The 22,535-nt window shown below is 39.8% G+C and overlaps 1 protein-coding gene across 2 annotated transcripts; it reads left to right on the top strand.

The window, feature by feature from the left end:
• Nucleotides 1–11,686: 11,686 nt before the first annotated feature.
• Nucleotides 11,687–20,583, top strand: nkx2.2a (NK2 homeobox 2a). Of its 2 annotated transcripts, none has more exons than XM_035410333.1 (3): nt 11,687–11,949; nt 18,369–18,674; nt 19,412–20,583. In XM_035410333.1, exons 2-3 carry the CDS (start codon nt 18,419–18,421, stop codon nt 19,966–19,968), a joined length of 813 nt encoding a protein of 270 aa, XP_035266224.1. In that variant the 5' UTR covers nt 11,687–11,949; nt 18,369–18,418; the 3' UTR covers nt 19,969–20,583. The 2 variants fall into 2 exon arrangements, with proteins under 2 accessions (XP_035266224.1, XP_035266231.1); XM_035410340.1 differs by lacking the exon at nt 11,687–11,949 and adding an exon at nt 14,102–14,121.
• The last annotated feature ends 1,952 nt before the right edge of the window (nt 20,584–22,535 follow it).

Here is a 22,535-nt window from a genome sequence, read left to right as displayed (position 1 = left end):
CATCCATTATGAATTTTCTTTGGTACTCTTTCAAATGCCCCCCAAAGACAAATAGTCCTGAACCTTTTGAAAGGGTCTTACTTTAGCCATGACCCCACCTGGGGTCCTGTTCCTCTTCCTAAGGCACCAACACCCCTCCCCCCCCCCCTTCCCCAACCTCCAGCTACCACACAAATGGAGGCAATGTAGTATCCCTCTGAGCACGCCCAACCTTCCCAGACTTCATCTCGCTCCATGCTGGCGTGCACAACGTTAAAGATAAAGCTCAACCATGTTAAACATCTTTTGTAATTTCTTTTCAGCCCATGAAATAACTTGCACCTTTAAAAACATAAAAATGTTGCCTTCAAGGGAAAAGGCCTATGAATGGGATTGGCTAGAGGTTAAATCGGGGCTCACAGCATAAGACAAAGGCTTGTTAACCAACAGTTTTTTATTTTTTTTATTCGCCCAGTGGCTTTCCATGAACTACGACAAGGCATGTCTTCTTAACAGTGGGTGGAGAGCCAGAGTAACGTGAAACACTTCAATGCAGATCTATCTAATTTGCAGCATGGATCTGTAATACTGCTCTGTAATCTTCTTTCAGGGCCAGTCCATGACACACTTTCAGACAGTTGCCTTTTTTAGTCTACTTTATTTAGTCTTTGGACTCCATGTAAAAGCAGTCAAAACAGGACTTGCTGTTGAGTGGCTCAGCCTGCTAATGCCCTTGTGCTGAATGTTGGCTTTGCCCTTTAACTTAAACATAACTAGTTTGAGTCCAGGTCATGACTATCTTGACTATGACCAGTCTCCAATGGTGGGCCACAATTGCTTTGTCCTTCCAGGGTAGGCCAAGGTTACTTATTGAATTGAATATGACTTTTGGAAACTGACCTTTAGCCCACTACAATATGCATGAATACCATCAGCAGGAGTACCTTTGAAACTGGAAAAATTACTAGAAAGACTTCATTCAAAACTGTCAAGAATGGGTGCGTTGTAAACACCCTTTAAAAATATGATGAACCGATATTTTTACAAAACAGTGAAATGCTTCTACAGTAATCTGGACTTCCAGCGAAACCTCTAATCTCTCAAATGCATGGAACAACAACAGTTCCACTAATACAAGAGATGGTTCGTTACCTCAAGACAAGAACTGTACAGCACAATGCTTTAAGGTAATGTAGCACCTGTAGCTTTGATACACGTCTAATCCTTATAGTTAAAATAACAATAATTAATTACTCCACTCATACGAGGGGGTGCAACATGAATTTGTGATCAAATACGAAATTCCGCTTCAGTGTTGGACTGGGCTTGTGGATTACTCGTGTCCTTGAGACTCAAGCCATGCTCTGTGAAAAGCCACTTACCTTGGTCAGCTCCGCCATGGACAAGCAGAGACGTTTATTTTACTGTGAATGGAGTGCAAACTGAAACCCATTTTATTCACTGTGAATTGTTTCTACTTTGCTAACGCTTTTCCTTGCTATTCTTGTGTACAGCCATTGCACGGTGGCTTCCTCTCAGGGTACAATAGGCTGGTGCGATCCTCTCGATGTGTTGTGCGGATTTATAGACCCGATTCTTCTCTTTGAAACGTCAACGATTGGCTCCTCGGTACAGAATGCAACCGTGCGCCATTTCACTTAACTGAGAGTGAAGAGCTCACAAAACATAATGTCTTTCAAACATGTTCAGAGTCGTTCATTGTCAAAGGATTCAATTAACCATTTCACAAAGTATATTCAGGAGCCCAGAGTAACCAGCAAAATGCCTGTATAGATATGGCACAAGCCTACAATAAGCCCGTGCAGCTATATAAAAGTGAATATGTCACACTTTGTATTATTAGAGTGCAGTTATGAAATACACCAATACCATAACATATTTTCTAATGCGGTTTAACTGGATAGTTGACGGTGGCATAGAAACAGTAAAATGAAAGATATGGCTCTCTTTTAATCAATGCTTGCTCTCCTGTGGTGTGCCCTAGTGTGTGTAAAATGGTTTCTGGCTCACAGGTGAGTGCACAGGAAGTGCAAGCACTTCAGCTGCAGTGCTGCTTGGACAGAGCATGGGCGATGCCATGGTAAATTGAAAGGTCGCCTGCATAAATAATGAATTATTAATGCGTAGTGCACAAGAAACAAATACAAAGCACACGCTATATGTTATTGCAAGAAACAAGAAGACGTTATACGATTTGGCAGCTTTTCGGACAAAGGTTTATGCAAAAGACCATAGGTAAAGGTTATTGCCTGCTTACTACCTATTTGCAACCTGTTTATAAACTGTCTCACAGGAGCCATGCAAAATAGTAACTGACCCCGGTAGTTTATTGAGATTGTGATATTACAAAAGGTACAATGTGGCTTGTTCAGCTTGAACAGCTCCTTACACGTGCATGGGGAACAGCTACCTCAGACGCCGGTGACCTTGGTCTTTTGGCACTTTCGGCTAAGTGCACTTCCCAAGAGGCTGTGCAGCCTAGCACGCCAGTGACAATCAGACACAGATCACACCAGGTCTGTGCTGAACTCGCTGCGTTCAGTGTTAGACTCTTCAAACATCCCAGTGTTAGAAATCACAATTTCACATAGAAATATAAAACAAATGGATGTATACTGTGACATACATATCTTGCCTACTCCATGTGATAATGTGCACTAGTGCATTAATCTACACTGGTAAAACGGCCCATGGTGAAACGGCAGCTCAATGTCTTGACACTAATACTCCACTAGCTCACTAGCTCTCCACACACATTTTTGAAGTACAATCTTCCAATCTGTTGCCGCAGATTCGTTAGCATATAATTTGTCAGTGTCCATGAAGCGGAGGCAATCTTGATTTAATACTTCTACAAGAAAAGCACTTAGTCACATTTTATACATTGAGCAGTGTATCTTTGGTATTACTGAACTGGATTCATGCGATTTGTTTTTTTGCAAAATATGGTTTCATTTGATATTTTCCTTGAGAAAATAAACAAGAAAGCACATTGTGTAAGTCAACCAAATTAGAAGAATTATGACAATTTTACATTATTTTATACATGATGTATTGAGTTAACTGTATTTATCAATATATGTGTGGCATCCGGAGCTGAAAAGCTGCCATTCAGTTTTGCTTTCTTTTGTCTTAGTTATTTTCGATTGTTGTTTTAGTTAATTTTTTTTTGCCCAGAATCCACAAAGGGGAAGGGTGAAGTTTTCTGTTTATTTGATTTTGTGTTGGTGTATGCACTCTCTCTCTCTCTCTCTCTCTCTCCATCTCTCTCTCCATGCAGCAACCAACAGTGCGTACCCGGAACTGCTTCATCTCCCTCCCAGGGGTGTCACACAATGGTCACATAATGGTGCTGAACCTCGGGAGGGAGCGGTCTCGGCCTTCAGCTGAATTCTGGCGGCGGAGGTGTGTCGCATTCGGTCCGCCTGGGTGGCGGATTGGTCTCGGCAACACTGGCTGGTGGACAGAGCACACGCACCCGGGTTGCATTAACCAGTCAGCCCAGGTGCTTAACGGTGCGTTCCTCTCAACAAGTTCGGGGCCGAGACCGGGTAGCACACACCAAGAGAGCGAGTTTGAGTTTTGTTTGTCGACGCACACGAAGACGGAGGAAGAAACTGGTCAGCTGAAAAGTTGTCCAGCAGAGACCAGCGGCGAGTTGAAAAGCTGTCGCTGGATTTTACTTTTTTTGGCCTTTGTCATTTTAGTTTATTGTTTTAGTTTATTATTTTTGCCTGGAACCTGTAAGATTTGATTTTGCGTTGGTCTGGGTGCGCTTCCTTCCTCTCCATGCATCAACCAACGGTGCACACCCGGAACTGCTGCATCTCCCTCCTAGGGGTGTCACACCAGATTGTGACAATGTATGTTAGTCATGTATTTAAGTAGAGTATAGATGATGCCACAAGCATATAAGATAATTTCAGTTGTTACGCTTTATGTGATAATATTGATTTGTATTGTTTTGGAGGAATGTAATTAAAATATTTTGAATGTGCATTATTTGCTATAAACTTTATACATCTCTGCTCTACCAGTACAATTTAATACAACTGTAACAATTTCAATTGATGCTTAATGGTAAGTTTTAATTATTTTAGTTGGTGTCCATTTGTATGGCATTTATATATAAAAAATACTGAAGTGCCATTCACACTCTTGACAAAGAGAATATATATATACATACACACACACAACATGTATAATAATGAGAAATATCTGATCTGCACTCCACACAATTTTAGATTTGTAATCAAACAATTCACATGTACAGATTCTTTGCTTTTATTAAAGTGTATTTTTATACATCTTGGTAGTCCTCCCATTTCAGGGCACAATAATGTTTGGGACAAACAGGTGTTTCTGATTAGTCAGGTGTGTTCAATTGCTTCCTTAGTGCAGGTGTAAGGGAGCTTTCAGTATGTAATCTTGATTCTAGCCTTTTGATTGCCTTTGGCGTCTGTTATTGCCTTTGTCAACAGAGTTCTACCAATGAAAGTCAAGGATGGCATTATGAGGTTGAGAAATTAGAAAAAAACAGTCAGAGACATAGGCCTAACCTTAGGCCGACCAGATTTACTGTTTGGAACATCATTAAGAAGAAAGGTGAGCTCAGTAATTGCAAAGGGTCTGGTCATCCAAGAAAAATCTCTATAGTTGATAACCAAAGAATTATTACCATAGCAAACCCCCCCCAAACACCTGTCTGACAGATCAGAAACACTGTACAGGAGGCAGGCACGGATGTGTCATCAGTGACTACTGCTGCAGAAGACTTCACAAACAGGACTACAGAGGCTACACTGCAAGATGCAAACCACAAGAAAAGAAATAGAATGCAATAGGAAGAAGTACCTTAAAGGGCCTACATAGTTCTGGAAAGAGGTCCTGTGGACAGATGAGACTAAGATTCACTTGTATCGGAGTGATGGCAAGAGCAAAATGTGGAGGCCAAAAGGGACTGCCCATGATCCAAAGCAGCCCCCCCCCCCTTCATCTATGAAACATGGTGGCAGTCATACATGGTAGACATGTATACCTGGCAAATGGACAGGCTCACTTGTTTTCACTGATGATGTAACTGCAGATAGCAGCAGCAGAATTAATTCCGACGAGTACAGAGGCATCTTATCTGCTTAAGTTTAAGCAAATGCCTCCAAACTCTATGGACAGTGCTCCATCCAACAGAAAGACAGTGATCCCAAACATACCGACTTTCAAATGTGGAACAGAAAAGGCTACTAGCCCCCAAAACAAGAAGGAGCTGAAGATGGCTGCAGTGCAGGCCTGGCAGAGAACTTACTCAGTACCTGGTGATGTCAATATATCACATGATTCATTGCATGCAAAAGATATTCCAACAAAGTACAACGCATGATTACTTTCATTTACGTAACATTAATATGTCCCATTGAAATGAGGGGGATATGCTGAAAACATACAGTAGTTTCTACATGGTGCTACCCTTAAATGAAAGTTGAGAATGTGCACTTTATCCACATGAGAATTGTTTAATTACAAATCTAAAATTGTGGAGTAATGTCCCAAACATTATGGAGCTCACAGAATATATATACACACACTCAGTGAACACTTTATCAGGTACACCCATCAAGTATGAGGTAGGACCCCCTTTTGCCTCTATAACAGCTTGACTTCTTTGCAGCAAGGAATGAACAAAATGCTAGAAACATTCCTTAGGGTTTTCGGAACATGCTGACTCAATACCATCACGCAAGCTGCAAACATCCTGTTCCACGCCATCCCAAACATGCTCTATTGGATTGAGATCAGGACACTGTGCAGGCCACTGGCGTAAACTGAAAACACTGTCATATTTAGGACGGAACCCATTTAAGATGATGAGCACTTTGTGACATGGCCCTTTATCCTGTTGGAAGTATCATTTGAAAAAGGGTACACTGTGGCCAAAATGGAATACACACGGTCAGCAATGATGCTTAGGTAAGCTGTGGAATTCAAACGATACTCAGCTGGTATTAAGGGGCATGTGTGCCAAGAGGAAAATCTCTACGCCATTACACCACCAACACCAACCAGCACCATTGACACAAGGCAGGAGGAATCCGTTGATTCATGCTGTTTACACCAAATTCTGACCCAACCATCTGCATGACGTGGCAGAAATCGCAAATTCATCAGACCCGGCAACTTTTCCAATCTTCAATTGTCCACTTTTGATGATCACATGCCCACTTTAGTTTCATCTTCCTGCTCTTAGTTGACAGGAATGGAACTCTGCACAGTCTTCTGGTCCAGTAGCCCATCTGCTTCAAGGCTCAATGCACTGTGCGTTCACAGACGCCCGCCTGCACAGCACTGTTGTAAACTGCTGTTATTTGAGCATCTGTAGCCTTACTGTTAGCTTGGCTGCATCTGCCCTTCTCCTCATTAACAATGTGATTTTTTTCCACAGAGCTGCTGCTCACTGGATGTTTTTTGTTCATTGCATCATTCTCTGCAACTGTAGAGACTGCAGTGTGCACAAAATCCCCAGTGGTGTGTTTGAGATGCTGGAATCAACACATCAGGCACCAACAAACATAGCACAAAAAGACAAAGTCAAAATCGCTTAGATCACGCATCTTGCAAATTTTATTGTTTAGTCGAACAACAAATAAATCTCTTCAACATGTCTGTAGGCTCTGTACATTGATTTGCAGCCACTATGTTTGCCATTTGGAGGAGCAGACTATTTGTGTTAATAAGCAGGTGTACCTAATGGAGTGGCCACTGTGTGTGTGTGTGCGTGCGTGCATGTGCATGTGTGCATGTGTGCATGTGTGGATGTGGATGTACTTAGATTGGTGTTAGTGGTACGGATGGGAATGATGTTGGGCTTGGGCTCTGCATTCTTGTGCAGGGGAGCAGGCCAGCAGAAAGCTTTCCTCTGCACTGTGACACAAGGGAGAACTAAGACTTGTTTTATTTCATGAAGTCTGATGTTTTTGTCTAGTGTATGAACATTGCTGGACACCACGTATATCATCTGTCTGCCTCATCACCATTAACCAATCACAGTGTTTTATAAATACAGGTATGTGATTTTAAGTAGACCACCCCTGAAAAACGCTTCGGCAAAACGTTGGGTGTTTTGTTGCACTGCTCTGTTCATACCAAAAAAAGGACAAAGAGAAAATTTTAAAGAAGATAATTTTTTTTTTTTTTACCTTGAAGTGCCTCCACGTTCTTATTTTATTCCAGGGAGAACTCCAACCTTCTGAATGAAACCAGCTACAGTATCTCTCTGCCTGTCTTCCCCTCTGCACTGCACAGATCACCTCTCTGCCCCCCCCCCCCCCCCCCCCCGCCCCATTCAGATCATCTTTCAGTCCTCCCCTCTGCTGAGATCTCCTCTCCCCCCCCCAAGCCCCCGCCCCCCCATGGAGATCATCTCTCTGTCCCCCCCTCTGCAAAGATCTCCTCTCTGTCCTCCTGTCTAGTCAGCTGCCTCACTGCCTTCCCCTCTGCATAGATCCAGCTCTGCTATTCCACTGGCCCGCGTGGATGTTTCTCTCACATGCCCCTTACAAAGCCTTCCTTTCGCCAGACTTCCTCCAAGGGTGCCATGAGGAGCGCAGACAATAAGACTCGCCGCGGCCTCCACGCCCCTGTCCAACACCGTACCTTCCCCATCTCCGTCGAGTGGCCAGTCATGTCTGCTCACAGACAGATGACTGGACATTCTCCTGAAGAATCTTCTGGTGCAGAGCAGAATTCACGGTTCCTTCCTCACAAGTGGTCCAGATCCTGAGGCAGCAAAGCATCCCTACACCATCACAATACCACCAAAATGACTTTTGGCATGATGTTCTTACTGTGAAATGCTGTATTTGCTTCACACCAGACATAATGGGACCTGTGTCTTCCAAAAAGTTCTATTTTGACTAATCCTGTCTATATAACATTATCCCAAGCATTGCAAGTGTTCTCCATTTGGAGATAATGGCTCTCACCGTGGTTCGGCGGAGTCCCAGAGCCGTAGAAATGGCTTTGCAACCCTTTCCAGACTGACATATTTCAACAGATTTTTTCCTCATCTATTCTGGAATTTCCTTCAATCGTGGCATAGTGTGCTTGTAGAAACTTTGTGGTGACCATTTCTCTCTGATGGTAAAGTTCAATACGAGTGAGGTTAAGATTCAACAGGGCTGGCCGCAATCAAGCCTGGCTGCGTTCAATCAGCCGAATCTAAATTTCAATGACATTTGTCTGGCGCAGACACTAAAACTCGCCATGGCCTCCACACCCCCATCCCTGCAATGCACCTTCACCATCTTCGCCGAGTGATTAATCGCGTCTGTGGCGGTTTGTGCCGACGCTCAATGTTTTAATCTCCTGCCGTGTGAATCTGGCTCATCTGCGTGCATGTGCGTGTATGCGTTTGTACACGTACATGTGTGTGTGCGCGTTTCTCATAGCTCTCTGTCGGAGCAAAAAAAAAAGGAACCCATTGATTAGTCCTGGCACCCACGGTTGCAGTCAATGCAGGTCTTCAACACAGGTTTAGTTAATGGGAATAAAATGAGCACGTCTTTGAGCAGAGAGCGTTCACTTGTTATACAGCCCCAAGTGATGTGTATTAACAACTTGTGGATCAGGGAGCTAGGCCACTCTGCCTAGCTCATACACACACAGAAAAATGCACAAGTGTGCTCTTGTGTTAATTGAACATTTTTCTGCAAGTGCATCTTCCTTGACAATGCACCTCTCTCTTTTTCTCTTCTCTCCCTGGCATTTGTATTTGGAGAAGCCATCTCTCTCGCTCTCAGTGTTTCTAGAGTAGGAGCGGCACTTCTGGAGTAGGAGATATATTAAAACTTGAACCGACTGATTTAAGAACCCCGTACCCATCAGTGTCTTTATGTGATGCGTCGACAACATCTTAAGTGTCCTAGTCATCAGGCTCTAGGCCAAGACTGATAATAGCTTGACCGCTAGGCTCCATCAGGGCTGTCTTACAGGTCCTTGATCAGGGGTGGCAGGGGGTTTTGGTCTCAGGCCCGTAATGAAATTCAAACACCACAAGGAGATTTTTTGCAGAATGGATGAGTGGTAGGTATTTCTCTCACTAAGGCTACATGAATACATTGGAACTCTAATAAACTACTTTGGGTTAATGTTAGATTCTAAAAGGCGTGATGAGCCTGTTTTATTTATTTGTACTCCCCTAAATCTCAGTGATACTCTTGAACACAATGAAAGCGCGGAGGCATTATCACCGTCTTTCATCAGGAAAGTGGCAGTCCACAGAACTATCAGTAATGTATTCCATATTGATTGATGGTCCTGCGGTACTTGGCAACACCATTATTATCATGCAAAGATTCCAAACTGCCCACAATAAAATCATTGTACTCTGATTTGAGCGGGCCTTCTCCAGCTGCCATAATACCATAGCTGATGTATATTTATTTCAGTATTCATATTAGTTTATATGCAGTGGCAATTTTGTTCTGAGCTTTAAACATTAAAAAAAGAAATATACACAAAGATACCCTTTATCAGTACTGTTGTTCAGCACAATTTGTCAGTAAAGGATTGGTCATTCTGGGCAAGAGTTCTAGGGTATAACTGGATTCTGTTCAGCTTGTTTTCAGAATGTGTTAAAAATTCAGCCAAAATGAGTGGCCAAGTTCCCTACAGAAGGAAGCTAATGAAGTAAATTCTACACTAAAATTTGAACATTTTATTCAGGTATCTTGTAAAATTCATTTTTAAAAATACTTACTGTAAATGTATTATTATTATTATTATTATTATTATTATTATTATTATTATTATTATTATTATTGAATGAGTGTGTGTGTGTTCAAGACTTGAAATACCCTTTGTGTTTATAAAAATTGAATACAGTGTCAAGCTACAAATTCAATGTTTGAAAATGAATATCTCTGTCTAATTATTACATTGTAGATGTTATAAAACAATAAGTTATATAAGTTATGCTTAATTATGTCAATATAAAATAATCAATTCAAATGTTCTATATGCAGTCATGGAATGTGTGTGATTCATAGATCTATATAATGATAGTAAATATTAATGTAAATTAGTAAATAAGAGTACTGAATATTTACCACAGACAGCTAAGCATTCTGTCAAGTTTTTTGGCTGTTCTTTATCATGTAACATGTATCAATTACAGATGCTTATTCCATAGAAGTTATGGCCTTTTGAAATCAGGGGAGTGCATGAATTTATCAGACAACAATTTGTGAACCAAGTGCACCTTTTAACAAGTAAGCTGAGCCAAGATGGTCACGAAGGTTGGTGTCATATCAATCACACATCAAACTCAAAATACTTCTCTGGACATCCTCAATTTCTGCATATCCTCAATGGGTTTTGTTTTTCTTTTTAATTTACATCCTAATGACAATGTGCTTTTAAACAGACTCAAGCACTGCAGCACTTCATCAAGGTAAAGATCTAAATGTGCAATGCTTCAATGCAGAACATCTGATTTTAATTTAGAACCTTAAATTACAGCTCTAATACTTATATTTTTTTCACTTAAATATTTGATAACACGAGAAATCCAATTTTTGTGTCCAAACTCATGGCACAAGTATGCGGGTTAGTTGTTTAAGAATATAACAACCCAAGTTGTTATTCATAGTACAGTGAGTGAGGACTGGCCAATTTAGTATAATATGATATGAAGCTCGTAAACGTATATTCTGTATTGGTCTTGTGCCCGCCTTTGATTGCCAATGTAAATAGCGCACACTGAACTCAGCGAAGTTACACATTAGCAACGGAGCTAAAGTGCTGGTTAGGGAGGATGCGCGTCACTGTCCACAGAGCCTTTGTGTACACAATCAATGCCTTGGGTGGGTCCACAAATCTCTACGTATGGTGTCAATGATCTATTTGAGACCTTTGGGTGCCCTCAACTTCTGCTTACACGTTATTGTTATTGTTGTTGTTGTTGTTGTTATTGTTATTATTATTATTATTATTATTATTATTATTATTATTGCCGTTGTTGTTGTTGCTGTCTGTTGTTGTTGTTGTTATTGCTATTGTTGTTAATAGTATTAGTAAAATATGCAATCGTCTTATTTGAAAGTATATTGATTAGTTATTAGAACGTCATCAAGGTATATTCATGCATTGGAGTTTTCAAAATTATGGAACAAACGGGCAAATGAAGTCCGTGGTTAGCTTAAAGTCATGTGTTAATAAAAGTGTTATTTTTAAAATATTCAGGCGAAGAAAATATAAATAACAACAGATAATTATGGCAAGAGATCGAAATGAATAACTCTAACCTTAGTTGTGAACTGTTTCATCAGTGTATCTTGTGTAAACGGGGAATATCGTATATAAATAACATGCCACATCTGGTCCCTTTGCCTGGACTCCTCTTAGTTACCAAAGGATTTATTAGTAAAATCCTTCTCTAGGGCGAGCCGTGAACGATAAGAATCAAACGAATGTCCCTATTTTATACCATACTGCCGCGGGGGACTGTCTTTCAGTTTACCTTCACCACAAGTATCACAAATGAAAATAAAGCACACCTAGATAACGATTTGTATCAAAGGATACCAAAAAAATTGCCATTGGAAACCCGAATAAGAAAGTTGCGCCGAATCAACTAAAAGCACCATCAAGAGGACTCGTGTTTGCTCTTATGACCAATTTATTGCCGATGAACATATGGCCAATATTTTGTCTCACGTCATAGCTGGGGAAAACAAACACCGTGCAATGTTAGCGGGAGAGAAAGAGCAGAGCCACTTCGGCAGCTATGCAAACGCACTTGGACAATATCAGAAGAGGAGCACTTGCTTACGGGGTATATAAACCACATCAGGCTTATCTCTGCACGCACTTCTGACTTCCATTTGGAGATATTTCATTAACTCCAAGCTGCCTTAACGCTGGCTACACCACTTAGCCCTTTCCATCAGTCACCAGGTGAGCACAATATATGCCTTTATTATTTAACCCCTTAAGACGCGATATAAGGTAAGATTTGCGCAAGGAGAGCGTGTTGATTACATTTTCCACGAAGAACAACCATTGCATTAAAGCGTTGACCGACTCTTTCAGTGGTCAATTCTTGTTCATACCGTATTTTTTTTCCATCATGTCGGCTCTAAATTTGTGACATGATTGTCATGAGTGCTGGTGTTTGGATTATTTTGAATAGGCTATTTACGTTTTCTGAAACGGTTCAGCAGCCTACTTCCGTACCGATTGTGATACCGACTACATTCACGATCTTCACTTCTCTCCGACGGTTGTGCATCTATGTGACTCTTTTATGTGAGACAGCACGACAATATGTAAAATGTATATATAAAACCAAACTGAGACAGTAACATGTTACATGGGTTTAAAAGACGAATAATAATATTGCCTAACAATGGCCGTATACACACCAAGAATATTTAGTTAAAGTTTTACCAACAAACAACTAAGATTACTCACCACGGTCTGTGCCTCAATATTCTATTAAACACAGTGGACTGAATGTTTCAGAGGTGCATGGTGGTACACTGTCTGCTCCTATGTAGATGAAATACGTTTACTACATTCTGCCCATCGCACTGTACAACATTACGGAAACAATTAATGAAACAACTCAATGAAGTACTTTCTACATGTCAAACGTTGACCCGGTAGCGCATCTGAGTTGTGTGCTTTTATTAGCGTATTTAAAACAATAAAAGGAAATTAGCTTAAAGACACACATATTTGAGCAATATTATTCAGAACCTGAATTGGAGCTGTGCACTCTGGACCTCCTATACCGTAGTGATTCAAAAGTTTCTTTTCATTTTCTTTCTTTTACAGATTACTTCCGTATCTTAAAAAAATCTAGTATCTTAAAAAAAACACCCACTGTTTACTCCAACAATTTAGAGTAGCCTACGCACTGTGAGAAGAAGAAAGAACAACGCTTGGGTGATGTAAAACGTGTCTTGGGTTAGGCTATATTTATCTATCTCTTTTCAAGAATTACGATTCATTATTTGTAATGAGTAGGTTTTTTTCCGGAACTATCAGAAGTGTTCAACTTAATCGTCTGGAATAAATCATTTTGCGCTCCCGTTTCAGTTTCACAGTGTGCTAACAAGATGAATGTTACCACGTATACGCAATGTTTTGTGCGCGTCATGAGATTTTCCCTCGACAATACACATCTATGTCAGTAGAGTTCGCTAGAGTATTACAAATTTCTTGGTGCAACAGTAACACTAGCTCCAATTACAAGTCACTAACATCCATTCCCTACAGAAGAGACTCCTTGTCCTCGGGTATAGTTCGTGTATTTCTGTCAAACTTGGTGTTAAAATCAGAAACGGTGGCGTTACTCTTTATTTTATCCCGAAGTAATTAAAACGTATTTTGGAATAATTCACTTTTAATTACAGCCACTGAATGAGTCTATCTATGCAAATTGCGCGGTGGCGTATTATATAATTAAATTTTAAAAATACGCACTTATCAATGGTTCCTTAGTTTCCGTAAGATATAACATTGGAAGTGATTAAAATAATAAGCCTTTCAGAGGTTTTCAGGGAATCCGATAAAGGGTCGTAACGCCGAGTTAAACACAGTGCTGCATGAAATTCACCGTTACAAATAAACTGGTTGTTTAACAAATAAAGGCAGCTCCCCGGGCCACGGGCGCTGCGCTAATCTCATTGTGACATGTTTAATCATTATAGGAAAGGAAACGAATAAAAAAGCTCGGTGTTTGCCTCAAAGGGAAAAGTGGTTAGATTTCTGGAATCAAACCGCTGCAAATGATTTGTGCCGCAGGAGGACCGCCCCCGGGCAACCAGTAAGTCCCATAAATAAGACTAACATACTTTTACCTGCATATTATTTCTAAGCTTACATTCATGAAAAAAATCCTTCTCAGTTTATGCTTTTATCACGAGCACCTCATGGAAAAAGGGGTAACCTCTATCAAAGCCCAACTGCTATAGCCTGAGGCACCGGAACACAACTGAAATTCAGCGATTAAAGAAGAGAATGCTCAATGTTATTATAAATCTTCCACCGGCATTATTATCAAATGGGATTATTGCCTTATTTAATGAAGAGAGTAAAAGACCATTCTTCATTCAGAGAGATGTGGGTATTATCGTTATGTTCGCATGACGTTTTTCATTATTAAGAAGAAGAAAAATAAAAGTTGCTGTTAAACCTTAAATTACATAAAATTGCTAATATTTCTATTTTTCCCTTGTACCTTGTAAACCAGGCCGACTGTAGTATACGATTGTCCAGGACTCGCATACGTTCGTTAAAAAAAATGTCATCTATAGTAGGCTAGTTAATTTCACCAATGCCTATTTAGTAGCTTAAAATATACGAGCTAAAGGCCTAAACCTTAAAACGGGTTCAAAAATGAACATGGATCTCCCAGCCATGTAATTGTGTATGTGTTCTTTAGTTACCTTTTAACAATACAAATACGACAATTAGTCATCCCCTGCGAATTTGGACTGTTCAAGTAATTTACTCTTGTAAGTGTATCCAAGCCGTCTGCCACCGATAAAATTAACCGTGCGGTAAAGACATTCAACGGGCTTTAGGCTACTTATTGTCATTAAAGCGTTGTGCACACAGTAGAATATCTGTAGTTTAAATGCAGACCGTACTGATTTAAAACAATAGTTCTCGCTCAGCGGGCCTCCTTCGACAGGATCTGTTTCTTGTGTGTGCTGTAACATTAGAAATGGACTGATTTGACAGTAGACTCTCCACTAGTTTGAGTATATTGCTTATGAGAAGGCCCGAAACACATCTGCAAAACAAGAAGTAAACATGCTATTAGAGCACAACATGGAATCAGCGAATGTTCGCTCACATATAATGAAAGATTTATTATTATTATTATTATCATTATTATTATTATTATTATTATTATTATTATTATTATTATTATAGTGGGACTGGCTAATAATTACGCATGTGCAATATTATTGGGATTTCATGTAACTGCAACGAGGCTGGGTTGTGATTATTTCAATGACATGTAATAATAATAATAGTAATAGTCACAGTTATTTCGTAGATCTGTAGAAGAAATACCCACACACACACAAAACACACGCACACACATGTCCCACCCCCCGCTTGGTCGCCTTTATGTTCACAGTACCGAATGCGCATTCGAGCTAAGTACATAAGGTGGAATATTGCCTATTACTCGGTGTTGCCTTTTGGTTTTTCATTCTGTTTTAGTCCCTTCTCACATTTCACATTTCGTGTCTTTTATTTCAGCATTTTCTCAAATCTGGATCGGTAAGTAGGCTATATGTCTCACTGATGCATTGAGAACACTATTGCAAAAAGTCGATTTCTCCGCTGTCTGTGCGAAAAGGCAAACGGCCTATTTGAGCTACCTGTGAAAGTAAACAGGTAAACACACAGAGAGGGCTCTTCAAGTGAAGTAGGGCCACTTAGCCTGTGCACATTTACCTCTTCTTCCCAAACCCCTTAGTTCAATTGTTCAAATATATCCCCAATAACCGCATACGAACCGCAGGCTTCAAGGGACTCATACCATCGTCGATACTAAGCGGATTCACTTCATCATATGACCGAATTGTCTCCGAGCCTAAAATTTGATATTAGGGCAATTTGCTACTTTTCAGAATCAGTCATAGTTATGCCCCGACAAACACAATAATGTAGAACTAGATCGCACGCAAAATACAGATATCAAAAAGAGCGAACGCAAATGGTCACAGTCAATATATTTACCTTTTTTATCTTCTTTCAGATAGATTGCAGATTATTTTCTTCTTTAAGTATCCCTAAATATTGGCATTTGTGGCAATGCTTGGTAGGTCAGGCAGCAACTCGGCCTTAGCTTTGTCACAGTCCGACTGTGCTCACTCCCCGTTGAGTTCAATGGACCCATTGTCATCATGGTTTAGACTGCTGCATGATTAATTCCACGGAAAAACTCTCAGCCCAGACTAGTAAAATATTTACCTCTCAGGTGGCTGGTACCAGTTACTCAATCAGGTTTCTCGAGGGAGAAAGGGGGCCTGTTTTAAATTAATAATAATAATAATAATAATAATAATAATAATAATAATAATAATAATAATAATAATAATGGCCAGTATTTTATTATTATTTTGTCGTTAGTCGATTTGTTTATTCTTGGAAAGCAGACGTGACAATAGCAGCCTTAAGGTTTTTTTTAAATGTGTTTTCTATGTTTTTTAACAGATGTTTTATTTCATTTCTTTTTTTATTTAGAATGGGAATTTAGCTACTGGTTTAGGGAAACCATTTGAAATTTGAAATCCCAACACCCATTATCCCTGGACTTAGAGAGCACAAGAACTTGCATGTGCGCGCGCGTGCGTACGTGCGTCCGTGCGCGCGTGAGAGGCAGAAGATGAAGGACTTTCCTTAATATTGTGGAAGGATTCAGAAATGAATGGAGAGATAGTCCATTGAAAGCAGTTGAATGCCATGACAACTAGGAACAACCTCAGATTTATTCCAAACAGTTAGAACACATTGTACAGGGGCGTCAATCATCTATTATTTCCCCCCTGAAATAAATGCAAAAACTGAGCCGGGACAAAGGCTTCCAACAGGACCCGGACATTTGTCTACATTTCCCTCATTGTCCGCAGCTTAGCAATCGGTTTGTATTTGTGTTTGCCCTGGTCCGACCACCCAGGATGCGCTGAAGACTTGGTAAAACGTGAAACATTGTCACCCACATCACATACTACATAGGAGGCAGAGGGGAAAAGAAAAAGTGAGTGAGAGTGAAAAAGAAATCCCAGAAAAAAGAAATAAACTGATCAACAATAATACATCGCTTTCGTATTAGACGGAAGGCAGAGACAAAAATATAAAGTAGCGGAAAATGAACAAAAATCAAGCGGATTTAATAAGTTTGCTACCCGCTCTTTGTAGGGTAGCAAACATTTAGGATAACTAAATTGAACAAATCGAATCTCATAAGAGTTAGCAGTTTTAGCGATTCTCTTTTGTACAATTGACTTTAGTACCACATTACAAAATAAAGAAAATGTAGGCCTAATTGAATTGTTCATATTTGGAATACATCAATGCTCAGACAATCATTAGAAGTTCTTTTCTGACCATTTACTGCATATAAAAGCGCATGCAATGGGTGCATGCAACCTAATATAATCGGTTGTGCAGCGGCTCGACCTCCAAGAGTTCGGAGCTTAGTTTTCAACTTAATATTCTCTATATTTATTTGTTAATAAATTCTAGTGTTTATTTAAGCGGTTTCATATTTTTTTAAAAGACGAATCACTCATTATTATTATTATTATTATTATTATTATTATTATTATTATTATTATGTCAGTATTGTGTTAATATTCTATGCTTTATTTGTTGTTTTCTAAACTTGGTTACGTCTTGTTTACCTAATTGATTAATATGTATATCCGACCTTAACTTTGAGCTTAGAGCTTACAGTCCGCAATGGGCAGAACAAAGGCGTCTGCAATAATTTCTTGATAAGGCACTTGCGTTTCTTTAGAAACAAACAAGAGTCGATGACTTAGTGTTTAATGTATGCCCCTTGTCCTTAAGACCCAGCCAAAATATTGACCTAAAAGGTTTACATAAATTGGTCTCATGCCATTTTAAACAATAGCATTTTGGATTCAAAACCAGTATTGAAAAAAATAGAGCTTAGAATGGGCGTTTAGACCGCAGTTTAGCCCCAACTGCCAACAAGCAATTTTCCAGCTTATTGCTTTAATATTTCTACATATGAGGAGAATATTAACGCAAACGCTTTTCAGGAGCAATTTGTTAAAACGCGCTTTCAAGTATGCTGAGTATAAAGCTACTTGGAGGTCCTTTGTATGTAAATAGGGTGTAAAAAAGGCCCTCCCCGTCTTTGTAATTAATTGACACGTTATACCACTCATCATGTTCTGAAGCACCAATGGTAGAGGCTCGGATCTCCCCAAAACCCACAATTTCACATCTGCAAACACTGTCTTCATCCACTTGACTCCCAAGACCCGCCCACACGTGGCCAACCTTTTGCGTTTTTAATGCTTTTTCACTGCAGGTTCATGTGTTTGAGACCAACCTTATATGGACTGATCAGACCGGTAATGGCTTATTTCCCCCCTTGCGCCCAGCAGTAGCACAGTACCCACGAGCCAGATACAGTACTTCAGCCACTTTTGCATTCTTCTTGGACTTACAGAAACTGATTGCACTTCTACTTTAAGCCCGTGGCTATATGAGCCGCACTTCATGATTTGCTGTAACGCTGGTTAAATATCAGACGGCATTTAACTGATCTCCTTTTATCAACCACCATTCTGTTTTGTGTGTTTTCGAAACAGCGGATTGCCAAACTGGTGCAGCAACTTTCCTGCATAAATTTCCACAGAACATGTCGTTGACCAACACAAAGACGGGCTTTTCTGTAAAGGACATTTTGGACCTCCCTGACACAAACGATGAAGAAGGATCTATCACAGGAGCGGAAGAAGATACGGAGGGGTCTGAGGCAACAAAAACGACTGGAGTTTTGGTGCAGAGTCCCTTAGAAAACGTTCAAAACCTGCCTTTAAAGAACCCATTTTACGATAATAGTGATAATCCGTATACAAGATGGCTTGCTACTACGGACAGCATTCAGTATTCATGTAAGTGCCATTTAACTATCAGAATTTCTAGTAGTAGTATCCCGAATGTCTTGTATCAGTTATTTTTTCTTTATCTGCCAATAACTGGGCATCGTATGCATTTTACCTTTGTGTCGCTATTGCAGGAATGTAAAATGTTAGTTTTTTTATTTAGGCTATGCGCAAAGCCAAGATCGGTGGGTACCCTTAAATTATATCCATTATCTGTATTCGTTGAGTTGCGCGTTTTGTAACCACCCTACAAATAAATAAATAAATAAATAAATAAACAATAAAATGCATTTGACCTTCTAATGAATCCGAATATGAAATACATCGATCCATATTGCTTTGAAAGATATGAGATGGAAATCTTACAAAAACGTCTGCCGCAATCGTCCACAAGATTATTGACCTAAAATGTTAAATAGGCCTCCTATTTAATCTATATGTTTATAGTTGACAATGCATGAAATATAACTAATTTTAAGGCTATATTATTTCAACTGAGTATGTCTGAGCGTAAGCTGTAGACGACGAGAGCACAGTGAAACCATTTTCTTGAAGGCTGTACATTAATACCCACCCAACTTATACGAACCTTCTGATGTGCAGGTTTTGTAAAATCGGAGGCATTCGAGGGGACGTTAAACCGTGGTTACTTTATTAAAAGACACTTGGAATTAATTTATAAAACGAATGGAAATATGCAAATACATGCACAATTTTGTGAAAATGTGTCTTGTTTTCCCACGTAGTGCACGGTCTGTCGGCTAATTCCCAACAAGATTCGTCTGCCAAGTCGCCGGAACCGTCCGCGGACGAATCACAAGACAATGACAAGGAAACTTCAAGCAACGGCAGTGACTCCGGTAAGAAGAGAAAAAGGAGAGTGTTATTTTCCAAAGCACAGACTTACGAGCTCGAGCGTCGATTTAGGCAACAGAGATACCTTTCAGCGCCCGAAAGGGAACACCTCGCTAGCCTGATCCGCCTGACGCCGACTCAAGTGAAAATCTGGTTCCAGAACCATCGGTACAAAATGAAGAGAGCTCGGGCCGAGAAAGGTATGGAAGTGACTCATCTCCCCTCTCCTCGGCGGGTGGCAGTACCTGTCTTAGTCAGGGATGGCAAGCCGTGCCATACTCTTAAAGCTCAGGACTTGGCGGCCACTTTTCAGGCTGGAATTCCATTCTCCGCATATAGCGCCCAGTCACTTCAGCATATGCAATACAATGCTCAGTATACGGCCGCCACCACGCCACAATTCCCCACAGCACACCATTTGGTGCAAACGCAACAGTGGACTTGGTGAATCATTATAAACTTGGTGGGAGTTGCGTTTGAAAGAACGCGCGGATAGGGAGTAAAAACAATATAAAAGAGACTTTTTTGCAGCTTGACCCATATCAACCATTGTAATTTTGGGACTGATATGTGCGCCATGTTTACAAGTTTTCGCCATGAAAACCGGGTCCGGCCTCTCCCTAGAACTAAGAATGTCAATGCTCTTGTGAAATTTTGTATAGTATGTTTGTGTGTTGTAGAAATGTTTCCCTTTTGTCAATCGTGTAATAAGCACGTACAGAAAACCACTTTAAAATTATATAGATTTTTTAATTTCTTGTTCATTTGACATTGAATATATTTATGGCCACGAATAAAACCCTGGCAACTTTTAGCTTATTTTTTATTATTTTGTTTATGTTATTTGTAAATAGTTTGTGGTAATTGTTTGCGATGCAGATCACTTTTCAGGGCGCGTAGTTGGATGCAAAATATTCCCCGATTTAAAAGCAAGCTGGTAAAAGAACTGTCAAAACTGTCCGCAACGATCCCATTTAATTATGTGAATAGCAGTTTAAAAGCGCGTTGATGGGGAAATTCCCGGTTTTTATAAGAATTTTAATAAAATGCTGTGTTTCAGAAATACGTTTTGGTTGCGTTCTTAACGACGTCATAGGAAATATGTCTATAGCTTCAGAGAACACTTTCAGCAGATATTTGTTGAAAATTACCACTGGAAGTCCAAATATATTTATACATATATATGTTTGCTTGTCATTTATGGTAAACTAGGATAATTTAGCTCAGTGTAAGACGCTGGTTTTTCCCCGATGCGCTTAGGATGTTCACTTTAAAATGAAGATTAATTCTTTACTATTTTCTTATTTTTTCTGTTTGGATACTTCAGGGATAAGAAGGATAAAGTCACTTGTGAGATGGGGTAAAAAAAAATCCACTCACTTATTATAAGAGGGCTTCTTGGAAAGGAGCTTTTCATTCCAAGGCAATTCCAAAAGGTCTGCCTTTCAACATCTTGAATTGCTCAACAATTCCGATGTTTAAGTGACCCGTTTTGTTGAATTCATTTCAGGGTGTTATGTTATTGTTTGTGTCCTTTTTATTTTATTCCAATTAGAAGACGTTTGTATCGTCACTGTCATAAACTTTGAGAATAATTGCGAGGCGCAACTATTATTTTAAAAATGATAATTAATGTATTCTTTTCCGAACGACTCGCACAATTTTTAATTCCACAACGAATGCCTGAACTCTAGAGTAACTAACGTTTTATCCAAATATGGCGCTCTTGCACATTCATGTATAATTGAAATGGAATGAACTGCAAACATGACAGATTGAAAAAAAGAAAAAATGGTGTCCCACGTGAATTGCATGTCGGTCTATTGGTGATAATCAGATCTAATTCAATATCTAAAGTAAATATGATTATCATCCGCGAAAACTTAGCTGAACTGTGTTTGTTCCAGCAGAGAAATATTGGTGTAACAGATGTTAGATGCCGTTCTCATTATCACTCAGTAAACAACTAAATTGATACGCATTGCTAATTATTTACAGAATTCTATCTCTGGGGGAACCAGTGCCTCATGGTCATTGCAGAAACCAAATAAATTGATGTATACGGTAGGTGAACAGGACGCTATTTGTATCCGCCAATAACATTTTTTGTGTAACCTATTAATTGTATTTTTTTTTGTTTTGCGAATGGATTTCAGCAACAAGAAGCAATAATACGCTTTATATTTTCTGCATTGCCTGATAAATAACACAACTGAGTCGAAAAGGCAAACGTAGTGTCAGTGAAAGTGAACAGGAAATTAAGCAGTTTTAAAACGTGTTTCATTGCCTAATACAATGAATAGCGCGTGTTGTTGCCTACGTTTAATTCGTTAAAGTATATCCAATTACAAATAGATAGCCTACTAGCTCATTTATTTTGTTCAAAGATCACTGCATCTCTCTCTCTCCTTCTCCCACACCCACACACGCACACACACACACATTGTTGTAAACAAACAACACGTCCATGAATGTTACATTTTCATATAATCAAATGTCCACAGTTTATATATATATATATATATATATATATGTATATATATATATATATATATATAAATTTCGCGCTATACAAACGGCTTTCCCTAGTTTTCATCATTTGCTAGTTCCGCGCATATTATTGGCGCATGAACAAGACTGGTGGCATCATTCGATTTTCTCTCTAGTCAATAAAATATGTTGATTCCATGTGCTGGGCCCTAGCCCCATCATATTTAACACCCTGGCGGAACAGGTTTGCGCAGTCTATAGTTGCACAATATACAGTGCGCGGAACAATAAACAGACAAAGGCCAGAGGCCGGTAGCTGTGGATGTTAGAGGCGTGCATATTAAGAAGACTCGGAGTGGGAGTTGCCGAAAAGAGGAGACGGCGACTGTCACACTTTCTTGGTGCTATTCAGGTCTTTTATCGGGGGCAGTGGATCTCTGAGTCAGGGGAAAAGAAGTATCCTTGGGTTTTGTCGTGCTTGTCAGTTGGTCCCATTGTGGCCCTTGTTGTACACGTTTTATTCCA

Source organism: Anguilla anguilla, chromosome 1, assembly GCF_013347855.1.
Source record: "Anguilla anguilla isolate fAngAng1 chromosome 1, fAngAng1.pri, whole genome shotgun sequence".
NCBI classification, from domain to species: Eukaryota; Metazoa; Chordata; class Actinopteri; order Anguilliformes; family Anguillidae; genus Anguilla; species Anguilla anguilla.
Note: the sequence above shows the minus strand (reverse complement) of the source record. Positions and strands in the feature narration are given on the sequence as shown.

Excerpts from the sequence above, each read along its gene's own strand:
- nkx2.2a (XM_035410333.1), top strand. The coding sequence starts at position 18,419 with ATGTCGTTGACCAACACAAAGACGGGCTTTTCTGTAAAGGACATTTTG. Across the intron at positions 18,675-19,411 it reads GGACAGCATTCAGTATTCAT|TGCACGGTCTGTCGGCTAAT; the intron begins GTAAGTGCCATT and ends TTTCCCACGTAG.